This window comes from Coregonus lavaretus, assembly GCF_964263955.1.
Source record: "Coregonus lavaretus genome assembly, chromosome: 15".
Taxonomy (NCBI): domain Eukaryota; kingdom Metazoa; phylum Chordata; class Actinopteri; order Salmoniformes; family Salmonidae; genus Coregonus; species Coregonus lavaretus.
The window spans coordinates 40641530-40656030 of NC_140002.1; the positions used below are offsets into that span (position 1 = coordinate 40641530).

The 14501-nt window shown below is 42.7% G+C and overlaps 2 protein-coding genes across 2 annotated transcripts in view; one reads left to right on the forward strand and one right to left on the reverse strand.

Annotated features, from left to right (window-relative positions):
- The window catches only part of LOC311142882 (ryanodine receptor 1-like), a gene marked incomplete at both ends in the record, with an annotated part of 65751 nt that extends 63782 nt beyond the window's left edge, over positions 1 to 1969 (forward strand). The window contains 8 exon segments of the mRNA XM_084178588.1: positions 129 to 189; positions 316 to 462; positions 736 to 870; positions 992 to 1148; positions 1325 to 1389; positions 1515 to 1615; positions 1702 to 1753; positions 1874 to 1969. Coding sequence (XP_084034714.1) covers positions 129 to 189; positions 316 to 462; positions 736 to 870; positions 992 to 1148; positions 1325 to 1389; positions 1515 to 1615; positions 1702 to 1753; positions 1874 to 1969 — 814 coding nt within the window.
- A 1182-nt stretch (positions 1970 to 3151) lies between these two features.
- On the reverse strand, positions 3152 to 12753 carry axl (AXL receptor tyrosine kinase; the record flags this gene model as incomplete). Its single annotated transcript, XM_084178603.1, has 18 exons — positions 3152 to 3968; positions 4132 to 4268; positions 4416 to 4575; positions 5300 to 5409; positions 5558 to 5679; positions 5811 to 5903; positions 6003 to 6080; positions 6222 to 6317; positions 6915 to 7009; positions 7112 to 7241; positions 7402 to 7546; positions 7667 to 7806; positions 9458 to 9769; positions 9859 to 9939; positions 10086 to 10268; positions 10347 to 10447; positions 10568 to 10775; positions 12678 to 12753. 18 exons carry the CDS (start codon positions 12751 to 12753, stop codon positions 3494 to 3496), a joined length of 2742 nt encoding a protein of 913 aa, XP_084034729.1. The 3' UTR covers positions 3152 to 3493.
- Positions 12754 to 14501: the final 1748 nt, after the last annotated feature.

The following is a 14501-nucleotide window of genomic DNA, read 5'->3' on the forward strand; positions in this document are numbered from 1 at the left end:
CTGTTATACAAACACTTCTCCAATCGAATAGGGGAGCTTTTCATGGCCACTTAAATTAACAGTATATTGTTAACCCTACATGAATATTAGAACATTTTGTTATTGAAGTAAAATCATATATTTTTCAGGTGTACATCTATTGACTTTAAGTACCAGATCTGGAAATTTGGAGTTGTGTTCACAGATGGGGTAAGAGGGATTATAGATTAATAGTATTTTCTATATTTGTGCTATAGATGTATTGGTTATAATAATGTTAGTTTTCATACTGTAGGTTGAAGACAAACTTAATATTATTTCAATATTTTCCCCCAGACTTTTCTCTATCTGTGTTGGTACACAATCATGTCCTTGCTTGGACATTACAACAACTTCTTCTATGCCTGTCACTTGCTGGACATAGCCATCGGTGTGAAGGATCTGCGTACTATCCTGTCCTCCGTCACCCACAATGGGAAACAGGTAGGACCTGTCCAGTAACACTCTTCCAGCCTCCATGGGGCGGCAGGTAGCTTAGTGGTTAAGAGCGTTGTCCCAGTAACCGAAAGGTCGCTGGTTCTAATCCCCAAGCCGACTAGGTGAAAAATCTGTCGATGTGCCCTTGAGCAAGGTACTTAATCCTAATTGCTCCTGTAAATCGCTCTGGATAAGAGCATCTGCTAAATGACTAAAATGTCATGTAAAATGTGTAGTGAATGTGCTGCTGATTCTACTCATTCCCTGTTTCCCTCCTAGCTCATGATGACATTGGGCTTGTTGGCAGTGGTGGTGTATCTCTACACTGTAGTGGCCTTTATCTTCTTCCGCAAGTTTTACAACAAGAGTGAAGATGAGGATGAGCCGGACATGAAATGTGATGACATGATGACTGTGAGTCGGTGTTATGTTTTCTGTCTCTGGCCAGCTCAATGCTCTACAGTCGTACAGTATGTGTGAGTCTACATACTACTTCACTATATTCGATGTGCTTGCTTCCCTCCATTTTTGTCAGTGCTACCTCTTCCACATGTACGTGGGCGTGCGTGCTGGCGGTGGCATAGGGGATGAGATCGAGGACCCGGCGGGAGACGTGTACGAACTCTACCGGGTCGTCTTTGACATCACCTTCTTCTTCTTTGTCATTGTCATCCTGTTGGCCATCATCCAGGGTACAGCACCGTCCCTCTTATGCATTCCAAAACACTACCCACCACTATACAGTACCTCAAGCAAGGGCAATTTCAGATATCTAGTCATAATTAAAACAATTATGACTAGCTATCTAGTTATATTTCCATTCTACTGTAAGGGAAGTGATGGCTGTGAGTTTGTGTGTTACCTACAGGTCTGATCATTGACGCCTTCGGAGAGCTCCGAGACCAACAGGAGCAGGTTAAGGAAGACATGGAGGTACATATATTTATTTATTTATTGTATCTTTGGCATTCATCAGTTTTAGGTGAGTTTAAGTCAGTCAGATAGTTATGCACATACCACCATCTTGCCTACTGTTTCTGTTTATTTGATTCTTGTAGACCAAGTGCTTCATCTGTGGAATTGGAAGCGACTACTTTGATACGACGCCGCATGGCTTCGAGACCCACACCCTAGAGGAACACAACTTGGCCAACTACATGTGGGTGTTCTCCCTGTAATCAGTCATCAGTGTGTCCATGACCAGCTGCCATCACACTGACCTGCCTGTCTGTCTGTCCTCTGCAGGTTCTTCTTAATGTACCTCATCAACAAAGATGAGACGGAGCATACTGGCCAGGTGAGTCTGTCAGTCTTTCTGTTTGTGGCACCAAATGCCTCACATTTAGTAGCCATTCATTTCAATTGGCTGTCTCGTCTTTTCTCCTTCTGCCCTGGTTCCTCCTCTCCTCTGTTCCAGGAGTCGTATGTGTGGAAGATGTACCAGGAGCGAGCGTGGGACTTCTTCCCTGCTGGGGACTGTTTCAGGAAGCAATATGAGGATCAGCTTGCATAGCCATACTACTACAATTAATAGGATTAATAACATATTATAAACTGGGTGGTTCGAGCCCTGAATGCTGATTGGCTGACAGCCGTGGTATATTACACCGTATACCACGTGTATGACAAAACATTTATTTTTACTGCTCTAATTACGTTTGTAACCAGTTTATAATAGCAATAAGGCACCTTGGGGGTTTGTGGTATATGGCCAATATACCACGGCTAAAGGCTGTATCCAGGCACTTCGCGTTGCGTCGTGCATAAGAACAGCCCTTAGCCATGGTATATTGGTCATATACCACACCCCCTCGGGCCTTATTGCTTAAGTAAACCATACTGAAATAGCTGTACTATCCTGTATGGAAGTGAGTTGGGCCAGGGTGAAGGCACATTTACAGTGCAAGACCAATAGAGGGCTCTTTACCCTCTCCTTCCAATAGCTCAAACACATGCAAACTAAACTGCATTTACAAGTGTTTGTAGCAATGTCAGGGTGAAACATTCAGTGAAAGTAATTCTTGAAATGTCATTGTGGAAATGAATGTGGAAAAATACTCTGTTTTGCCAACACACAAATATTCACAATAATGAAGTGCATATGCATATGTTAATTTAGTAAAACTTCAGTCCCCTCTATTATTGGAACAAACTTTAATAGTTGCATGCGACAGCAGCAACTATTGATACTGTACCAAAACTGTCGTTATTGGTATAGTACTTTGATTCCCAGCTATCTCCTCCTACTCTTAAAGCAAGAGATACCGGTACCAGATCTATTGGAAACACAACTGGAGTATAGTTGATGGTACTTTATCCTTTAAAGCCATTTACACTGATGACACAACAGTCTCTTAGATCATATTTTACCAGCCCACTGGAACAGCTCTACAACCACTACCCATACATTGAATGTATTCAGAGTACAGTATTGGCTTTAAATGCTCTTCGACTGCTGCTTTTCCTGAAATATTATTTTTATCTGTTTAATTATTACTATTTCTCTCAACAGAACTGATAAGGGTTACTGTGTTGTTAAGGTAGTAACTAGGGTTTGTGTATTTATTTGTTTTTAATTTATTGAATGTAATTTGAGGCTGACTAGTCTGTGAACACCATGAATGCATCCAGTACATTGTTTAGTTTGAGGGAACTCGCTACTTTGTTTTCTTAAAACAAAAAATACTGGTTTATTAATGGGTTTGTTCATTGATTTATTAAATAAAGGCATTGATGCACTTACAGTATGCTGAACTTTTCTTTCAGTAAAGGATTATACCAATTTATTACACAGTCAGTGCCAATGGATTAGTTGATTTGGTTTCTTAATATTGGGAAGATAAATATTTATGTAGCATGTGATTGGTGGCTGCACATTAGTGACAATTGACTACAGTGTATATGTACACAACTGTTGAACCGTCCGTAACACAACAAATCAATTATTTGTTTAGATCTTGTTAATTTGACTACACTACAGTATTGTAGTGAATTTGTCTACTTTTTCAGTATTTCTTCTATGTGCCTTCTTTTAACCTCACTGCCTAAAGACCCTCCGGTCCCATCCTCCTTCCCTGTTGTCCTGTCCGTCCAGCAGGAGAGAGGAGGTGGGGGAGGAGGAGCAGGAGGCCTGGAGCTGCAGAGTGGGGCTCGACGAGGAGGCCATCCAGCTCAGGCTGTCAATAGAGTCATTGAGATAGGGCTGGGCCTCGTGCTGAGGGCAGAGTACATAGCGTTCAGCATGATCATGATGATTATGATGATGCACCTGGATGGTTTCTAGAGGGTCTAGGTTCTTCCGGTAGGATGGGCGAGGCACTCCAAAGGGCTCCCAGCCCCCCACAGCCCCCAGCAGAGAGCCTGAGGGCTCCTCCATGTTGACGTAGAGTAGGTCATCTGCCTCCTCCTGCTCGGGCATCTCCTCCAGGGCTTTCTCCAGGTCACAGCGCAGAGAGGGGAACCCCGGGCGGTCCTTAGGACTCAGTAGCCAGCAGGAGAACATCAGGGAGTAGCTACAATATAGAGGAGAGGCTCATACAACAAAATTCCCAAAAATCCAGATACTCCAGGAAAGGTACATTGGTTGCCTCTACTATATACCACTAAATAATGATAAGTAATACAATTCAAACTACTCAATGATTCATGTGTTCTGATCCAGAAATAGGCACTCACATGGTGTCCAGGCAGCCAGGGGGCTGTTTGAGGCGGTTGCCCTGTCTAAGGTAGTCATAGATCTCACTGTTTTCCACTCCAGGGTAGGGCGTCTGCCCCCGAGTGGCTATCTCCCACATAGTCACTCCAAACGACCACTTCGAGAGAGGGAAATAAGCACAGTCACAAAAATAATGTACTTGTATTTACTCTTTGCTTTGAATTCTGCTGCAGGATGTTAAAACCCAAATACAGTAGCAGACATGGATCACATAATGTAGCTGGACCAAGTAAGGATAGCTCACCACATCACTCTTGGTGGTGTACACTCGGTCTGCCAGGCTCTCGATGGCGATCCATTTCACTGGCATCTTTGAAATGCGTCCTTGTCTATAGTAGTCTCCATTATAGATCTTCTTAGATAGGCCAAAATCAGCCACACACACAGTCATATTCTCGTTCAGCCTGCAGGACAGATATATACTGAGTGTACAAAACATTAAGGACACCTGCTCTTTCCGTGACAAACTGACAGGTGAATCCAGGTGAAAGCTATGATCCCTTATTGATGTCACCTGTTAAATCCACTTCAATCAGTGTAGATGAAGGGGAGGAGACAGGTTAAAGAAGGATTTTTAAGCCTCGAGACAATTGAGACATGGATTGTGTATGTGTGCCATTCAGAGGGTGAACGGGCATGACAAAATATTTAAGTGCCTTTGAACGGGGTATGGTAGTAGGTGGCAGGCGCACTGGTTTGTGTCAAGAACTGCAACGCTGCTGGGTTTTTCACGCTCAACAGTTTCCTGTGTGTATCAAGAATGGTCCAACACCCAAAGGACATCCAGCCAACTTGACACAACTGTGGGAAGCACTGGAGTCAACATGGGCCAGCATCCCTGTGGAACACTTTCGAAACCCTGTAGAGTCCATGCCCCGACGAATTGAGGCTGTTCTGAGGGCAAAAGAGGGTGCAACTCAATATTAGGAAGGTGTTCTTAATGTTTTGTACACTGTGTTTATGTAGACAACATAGTAGCAACATAATAAACAGTACTGTTACTCGTATCACTCAACATGCTCAACTTGTTTTACAATCATTCTCTCAGACTATCACAGAAGAATATTGAAGAGTATGTGTGAGAAAGAGGGGGACACATTGACAGAACAGAGAGGTGAGAATCCCCACATGCAGTTTCGCGCTGCCAGGTCTCTATGGATGAACCTCTTGTTGCTCAAGTATTCCATTCCCCGTGCGATGTCTGTCATGAACTTCACCAACATCTGAGAAGGCAGGGACTGGTGGATGGAGACGGAGATGATTAGATACAGACGGGCGGTGCTATACAGCAGCACAAATGGAACATGCATGAAAGGAGAAAGACCACGGCGCTACATTTTATTTGTGTAGCAAAAACTTTTCCGAACTTCGTGGGAGGGAACTGACCAAAGGACTGTCCCCAAGTCGAGAGTAAAGCAGGAAACTGTGCAGGTCCCCATGTTTCATACAGGGCAGGATGACCACAGGGGACGGGTAGCCTCCTCTCTCTACCGTCTGCAGACACACTCCTACAGGGAGGACGGGGAATAACAGAATTCATCTAGTCAGATCTACTTTGTAACAGACTCTTATGAGACAAAATGACTGCATGTTAATAGTAGATTGATAAGTGACAAAACAAATCAGCCCAGTCTCTCACCAAGGAGTCTCATGACGTTGGGGTGGTCAAACTCCTTCATACAAGCAGCCTCCCTGAGGAAGTCCTCCATCTCAGTGCGAGTACAGATGGAAACTATGAGAGGGAGAAGGAGAGGGTGGCTGAGATCAAACTGACACATACTGTACGATGGGAGACACACATGGGGGTATCTGATACTGTCTGATCACTCACTCTTCATGGTCTTCACAGCCACTTTGAGGACAGTCTCTTCGTGCACCAGAAGCCCCTCCATGACAGAGCCAAACTCCCCTGCAGAGCAAGACATGGACATGTTGTTAGTCAGGTAGGTGGGTGTAGCTGGGGATCTAAGCCTCTTAAGGGCCTGGGATGTAGTAGTTAATGACTGACTACGTTATATAATGTATGATAAAGGCTTTAGTCCGAGCTCACCCTCTCCGAGGGTCTTGCCCAGGGTCAGCTTGTGTCTGTCCACCATCACATCCTGCAACTTCTGCTTCAGTTCATCACTGATCACCAGGCTGTTCACTGTGGAAAGGGTTAATACTCCATCTCTTACACAGAAACAGGGATTCTTAAAACATTAAATATAGGAAAATAACTTTAGTATGAATCATCCCCCACAACTGAGAAATCCTGTTTTGAAAAACATTATTCCATTATTGTTAAGCTGCTCTAGAATTACAGTATATGTTTTCTCTTCCTGTTTGCCTTTCCAGAACAATGTGTGGTGAAACAAAATGCTGTATCAGCAAACATATCACAAAACTATGATTTAGAACATTTTTCATTTGTATTGAAAGAAATGTATAAAATATTTAGGCGCCTTGCCCCCTAAGAATAATAACAGTGACTCTACAAAGATTTGAACTCCTTTCTCAATTGAATTGCTCTGTGTTCTCCAGAGGATTGTGTTAACAGCCAGATCATGACACCATTCTGCCCCACCACATCTAGCACAGAACAACATTGAGAAAACAGATGAAATCTGAGCTTCAACATCTGTTCCTGAACTCTCACACTGCATGACGCATCATTTGGTTCCAAGGCATTTACTTGTGTTAATAACTAATCTATCACCTCACCCTTCACTGTTTCTCTTACGTCACTGGCATGACAACTCACATGTGGCTTCATTTGACTGGCGATTGTAGGTGCGTCGGGCGCTGTATCTTACTACGAAATCCCCACCACCGTTTCTCATAGGGTAAAATGTTTTCCTGTTGCGCACACACAAACACACAGGTATTTTTAATTGATCATCTAACAGCAATGACAAAAAAATGGAACAAAGTGATACAGGGAGACCCATAGGTACATACCCAAAGCATGTCTCTCTTTGACGCAATATGATTGCATATACCACGATGAACCCTATCAAGGCCAGACTGACAGCAATCCCCATGATCACATACCACCAATGCCAGGAAAATGCCTGATGTGGGGAGAAATCTAAAATGCAGGAAAGAGAGGTATGTCAGCTATTACACAGACACTAGAATATGCTACCAAATGAATCAACCTAGAACATTTGGAATATCCCTGCGGTTTTTTCCTCTCCTTGGCCCATCCCAGCCATCCTGTTGTCTCCCGCTGTTATGTCCAGACTCACCAGGCTGTTTCTGTTTGAGGGTTTGGACAGGGCTCCAGGGGCCACACCCTGCAACAGTACAGGCACTCACACTCAGGGACACACTGTCCAGGAGGCTGGAGAGCGGGATAGCTAGCTCAGAGGACTGAACTGACTCCATAACAGCCTGAAACAGGAAAACAAAACAACAGCAAAGATGCCATTACACTCTGTGTGTGTAAAGGGTAGAGAGAGAGAGAGAACGCCTACAGCATATGTTTACTTTGACAACTGTAACATGGGTTACCTTGGACATGTTAGGGGTTCTGTACTCCACTCTGTACCCCAGTATCTGGCCATTCGATCTGCCTGGTGGCTTGGTCCAGTTGACAATAACATCTGTTCCATTAAACAGTCCACTCACATTGTCTGGTGCTGCCTCTGGCACTGTCAGATACACACAAAAAAGGAATATTGTGTACAACATACCAAATGATCTGTAATATACACTACCAGACTCATGTTGTTAAAACCAGTGTGTAAAGGTCTGTGCATAATATTTATCTTATTAAGACAACAATGTAAATAAAGGCATCTTTGTCTGTCACGTTGTGAGTCATAGCGTGGGCTGCAACCGGGGCCTCTACTGGACCCAGCCTGGTGATGTCATCAGTGAGTGTTCCACTGTTGATAGTTTCCACATGTGGCTCCACCTCGGCCAACAAAAACACAAGCACCTTCCCCTCTCCCTCCATCTACCCGGCTCTCTCTCTCTCTCTCCCTCTCTCTCTCCCTCAGCCCGCGCTCCTCTCACTCCCCTCTAACTCTGACACAAGGAGCAGTGGTGAGAGATGTAGATGAGCGGGAGAAGATACTTTTACTTTGTGGGGAGGTCAGGAATATAGTTCACACACACACTCACCTTAAAGGTCTGTGCTACCTCGTGTGTGCATGTTATTTTCAGATAAAGAGGAGTGACAAAGTAGAGTCTAAATGGTTAGGTTACGCAAAGAACTAAGAATCATGAGCCATCTACTGCATGCAACAAGAAACATGTTTGAAATGAATCAATATGATGATGACTTATTTTTGCTTCACACAGTCAACATCGTTTAGCTAATCGAATCAAATGAATCCAAACATGCATTCACACAGCACAAGAAGGGTGTTTTCTTTTAAGCCTGACATCTGGTTACTGATTTGATTGAATCAGGCCATTTTCCCTGACAATTTTTTTATTGAGGAAAATTCTTTATTGGCCAGTTGATGGTGTGTTGATGTGCACTACACCACTGTGGAATTGTCAGTTTCCCTTTTTCTCCTCTCTCTGAAAGTCTCTCTTTCTATTTCCCTTTTACACAAACATATCTACATTGCAGACTGTGGAAAGCATGAGTTGGCATGGAAAAACCGCTTCTCCACTAGCCATAATTCAAACACACTGCAGCATTATATGGATACAGCAGGATTGACCCACCTCTGCCAAACCATGAATAGAGAATGTTTCATCTGTTTTCCTCCTGCCCTCAGTACCTCCTCCTTCACACAGGCAACTTTCTCAATATAGAAGTTTATATTTAAAACACTGAGGATGGAGAGAAGGGTGTTCTTACTGGCAAACTTGACTGTCTGTTGCCAGCTCAGAGGAATAGCACTGAAAATCTTGATTTAACGTCGGGTTCCATCCATCTGGCTCTTTCTCAGAAAAACCTTTAGAATTAAATGCTTGACCCCTCTGCTTTTCAAAACCATAAACCTGTATATCTTCTGTCTGTTCTATCAAAAACACTTGAGAATCCTTAACCAATTCAAAACGTTTTTTTCCCAGAATAATCTTTGGCCCATAACCAGCCTAGTTTCACAGCGAGTCACAACTCTCATTGTTCCCCCTGTATTCCCTGTAAGTCACTGACCTCTACTACATAGGTATCGCACTTTAAATTCACTTATTGTACTGTAAATCATTTAGGATTAAATAATCTGCTAAAATGACTAAGAGTTGAAGATGAATACAAATAACAAAATGCATGATCAGTAATAGAATGTTATAAACACACACTGATGGTTTGTGGGTAGAGGATTGTGGCAAACAGCTTACCTCCTTCAGATGTGCGCAGTGTTACCCATGGTGTCCAGGGGGAAGCACCTTGACTGCTACGGCAAGCCACCCTCACATCATAGTTGGTGTAGGGCTCCAGGTCTGGGATCAGGTGTCGAGCAGGTGGTACATTTACATTCTGATTATGGATCAGGTGATTAAGCAATGCAGTGCGGTCAGGACCTGATGGAGCTGCCTGTATAGAGCATACAGAGACAGGATACACCCCTCCAAAGCCAGGCTCCCAGGAGATCAGCAGCGAAGAGATGGTGACCTCTACAGCCTGGACTTTATGTGCCTGGGAGGGAACCACTACACCAAGACAGGAGGGATAGTCATGAATAAGACCAAACCAATCAGCATAATCATAAGTCATTTCCTCCTGCCCTGTTTGTACGGACCTGTCACTGTTCCAGAGGCTGAGGTAGCCACACCTTTTCTGTTGTGGGCTTCACAGGAAAAGCTGCTTGTATGGTTGAGGCCTAACAACAGAGATTCAAGGAGGTGGTCAGTCAGAGGAAAGACTGAGAGAAAAGCAAATAGACAGTTACAGAACGCGGTTTCAATTTTAAGCCTGTATAATGTATTGTTTGTAAGCTAAATGCAAAAGTAAGACAAAAGTCTTTACCTGTGATGTTGAGAGCGGAGGGAGAGTGGGACACCGGGTCCTGGAGCGTGTTGAGTGATCCTCCGTTCTGCAGCCAGATGATCCTGACAGGTTCTGGAGGCCCATGGGCCACACACTGCAGGCTGAGGCTAACATTAGCCACTACTGTCACGTCATGAGGCTCCACTGAGAAATGAGGGATTCCTGGAAAAGATTAACTGTAAGTAAGATACTGTAGAAAATAAAAAGTCAGATTATTGAAGAGACAGACAGAAACTCTACCTTCTAGCTGAATGAGCCCTTCCTGAGACATCAAGTTCTTCCTCCCCACTGTTGCCATGCAACGGTATATCCCAATGTCTGACAGCTCCACATGATCAATTCTGAGGACACACAGACAGACATATTACTATCACTGAAAAAAAAAAGATACCTTCTTGGTCTGACTTATGTGACGTAAACAGAGAGCGAGAGCAAGAGAGAGAGTCATAATTGAGAATGACCTGAGTTCACTGATGGTCAGCCAACTTCCTTCAGTGACAGGCACTTGGACTTGATTGGTGTCAGCGTAATCCAGGGATTGACCGTCCCTTAACCACACCACATCTGGAGGTTCCTCTCCACCTCCATCTCCCTGGAGAGTACAGAGCACCTGCACCGGCTTACCCAGGGATGAGGTTACATTGGCCGGGCTCTTCACAAACTGAAACACTTGATTCAAAGGACACCCATTAATCTGAATGTTAAACTGATATTCAGTAGATATTGTTCACTTGGGGAAGCATGAGTTAAGTTGACCATTAAATAGTGTAAAATTAACATTAATATTAGCCTAACCCTATACAGTGAGGGAAAAAAGTATTTGATCCCCTGCTGATTTTGTACGTTTGCCCACTGACAAAGACATGATCAGTCTATAATTTTAATGGTAGGTTTATTTGAACAGTGAGAGACAGAATAACAACAACAAAATCCAGAAAGACGCATGTCAAAAATTTTATAAATTCATTTGCATTTTAATGAGGGAAATAAGTATTTGACCCCTCTGCAAAACATGACTTAGTACTTGGTGGCAAAACCCTTGTTGGCAATCAGAGAGGTCAGACGTTTCTTGTAGTTGGCCACCAGGTTTGCACACATCTCAGGAGGGATTTTGTTCCACTCCTCTTTGCAGATCTTCTCCAAGTCATTAAGGTTTTGAGGCTGACGTTTGGCAACTTGAACCTTCAGCTCCCTCCACAGATGTTCTATGGGATTAAGGTCTGGAGACTGGCTAGGCCACTCCAGGACCTTAATGTGCTTCTTCTTGAGCCACTCCTTTGTTGCCTTGGCCGTGTGTTTTGGGTCATTGTCATGCTGGAATACCCATCCACGACCCATTTTCAATGCCCTGGCTGAGGGAAGGAGGTTCTCACCCAAGATTTGACGGTACATGGCCCCGTCCATCGTCCCTTTGATGCGGTGAAGTTGTCCTGTCCCCTTAGCAGAAAAACACCCCCAAAGCATAATGTTTCCACCTCCATGTTTGACGGTGGGGATGGTGTTTTTGGGGTCATAGGCAGCATTCCTCCTCCTCCAAACACGGCGAGTTGAGTTGATGCCAAAGAGCTTGATTTTGGTCTCATCTGACCACAACACTTTCACCCAGTTCTCCTCTGAATCATTCAGATGTTCATTGGCAAACTTCAGACGGCCCTGTATATGTGCTTTCTTGAGCAGGGGGACCTTGCGGGCGCTGCAGGATTTCAGTCCTTCACGGCGTAGTGTGTTACCAATAGTTTTCTTGGTGACTATGGTCCCAGCTGCCTTGAGATCATTGACAAGATCCTGCCGTGTAGTTCTGGGCTGATTCCTCACCGTTCTCATGATCATTGCAACTCCACGAGGTGAGATCTTGCATGGAGCCCCAGGCCGAAGGAGATTGACAGTTATTTTGTGTTTCTTCCATTTGCGAATAATCGCACCAACTGTTGTCACCTTCTCACCAAGCTGCTTGGCGATGGTCTTGTAGCCCATTCCAGCCTTGTGTAGGTCTACAATCTTGTCCCTGACATCCTTGGAGAGCTCTTTGGTCTTGGCCATGGTGGAGAGTTTGGAATCTGATTGATTGATTGCTTCTGTGGACAGGTGTCTTTTATACAGGTAACACACTGAGATTAGGAGCACTCCCTTTAAGAGTGTGCTCCTAATCTCAGCTCGTTACCTGTATAAAAGACACCTGGGAGCCAGAAATCTTTCTGATTGAGAGGTGGTAAAATACTTATTTCCCTCATTAAAATGCAAATCAATGTATAACATTTTTGACATGCGTTTTTCTGGATTTTGTTGTTGTTATTCTGTCTCTCACTGTTCAAATAAACCTACCATTAAAATTATGACTGATAATTTCTTTGTCAGTGGGCAAACGTACAAAATCATCAGGGGATCAAAAAGTTTTTTTCCTCACTGTATATCTGCCTAAAACGTTCATAAGTAAAATAAACCATAATGAAGGAAAAGCATTTTCTTAGAAAGTTTTTCAAATAATAAAACATACGTTATGATCATTTCTGAGAGGTAACTTATATTGCTAAAATGTTAACAGAATCTCTGTTTTCATCCATGCTGACTCACCTGGCACAGGGACCACTGTACCTATATCCATCAACAGAAGAACAAATAAATGCAAACACCCTTTGCCGCCCTTCATCCTCGTTCAGGTTTGCTCTTGAAGAACAAGATTGGTCTCTACTACGACTAAAATTATGCCTCAGACAGACATCTTTACATAATTCCTGGCAAGAAATGAGTCATCTTCTTCCTCGCACAATATCCACGTTAGACTCTATTTCTTGAAGGTTTCAGCCGCTTTCCAAAAAGTTATCCTTGAGAGTAGACTATGCCATTCATGGAAATTATTGAAACAGTTTTGCTTCTTCCAGAAGTCGAATTCACAAGATAACGTACTACTACTGGATATGATGTAGCCTATCTTCGAGACTGAATTTAGTTTAATAGGCAAATAGTCCGCGAGTATTAAGCATGTCTCTCACGATTGAATTACTCATAGGGAAAACTTTTGCTCTTGACCAGCTCAACCGGCCGCAAGATGGCACTATTATTCCAAGGAAAAATAGTGCCTTCTTGCGGCCGGTTGGGCAAGCTCTTGACATTTTTTCCCCCCATTACTCCCTCTTCTACATACACTTTTCTGACTTTCATGCACACTCAACCGTTGAAGAAACAGTAAATTGAGAATAGTGCATACTTTTAGAGAACGTGTTCCCCCAGCATACATTACATACTATGAAGAAATACTTTTTGTATTTATGACGTTGGAAAGTATGCTGCGTTCGTAACCAAGTGGGAGGTGGGAATTTACCAGTTGTGAAGGATGGGAATTTACCAGTTGTGAAATCGTAAATACCAGTTGGATGCATTGAAAATGCTCTGAACTCTTTGAGAAACGCTGATTTGTTCATGGAAAACAAGCATTATGTCAATAAAATAAATAGAATTTAAGATGCAAATGTCCCTCCTGGGTAAATCCATTTGAATTCAATCACTTTTTGACAGCACCCCATTTGATTTGTACAAAACCTTCCATACATATTTTGCCCATTGTAGAAGTGCTCAGAAAGTGACTTTTTGGACCTGAATGACAAAACATTCAACAGTTAAAGGTGTTCAAAGTTCACCTATTTTGCATAACCCACCATACCATGAGACATCCATGTCTTCATAACTGGAAAAGATAAACGGTTGATATTGATATGATTTAAAAGCTTACAAACAGGGTTGTCAAACTATTTAATAATTTGTTTTTTTAAATACATGTTTTTTAACCTTAAACGTCAATGATCTAAAAACCAGTAAACTCTGATTGTTTTCATATTTGCATATATTGTAGCTTAGACCCTATTTTACATCATCTGAGTTTTTTGTTGTTGTGCTACCATTGGTTGACACAACATTCTCTTGAATACAGGGTGGGTGTTATGTTTTGGCTGATAAATTAACTAAAATGGGAGAAATTAAATGTCAACTTTCGAATGGCACCACAAACATGGTTGTTGGAGGTCCACACATCAGAGAATGTTGACTTGGATGGGAATATTTGTTGTTTTAAATTATACCGTCAATTCTCCATTTTGAAATCATAGAAATATAGACAATAGAATAGACATGACCATTTACATTTAAATTAGACGGTGGGTGTACCGGCGGCCATCTTTGTGGTAGTAATTAGAAGTTAAAATGTCAATTAAATGTAAATGTCAATTGTGTACCAGCTAAAGATGTCCATTCTATTAATTATATTTCTATGATTAAAATGACACCCATCCTGTATTCAAGAGCATGTTGTGTCTCAACCGATGGCTGGCACAACACAAAAAAAAAAAAAATGACTTTAAGCATTTTTAGATAATTGTCGTTAGAGGTTAAAAAAAAAATGTC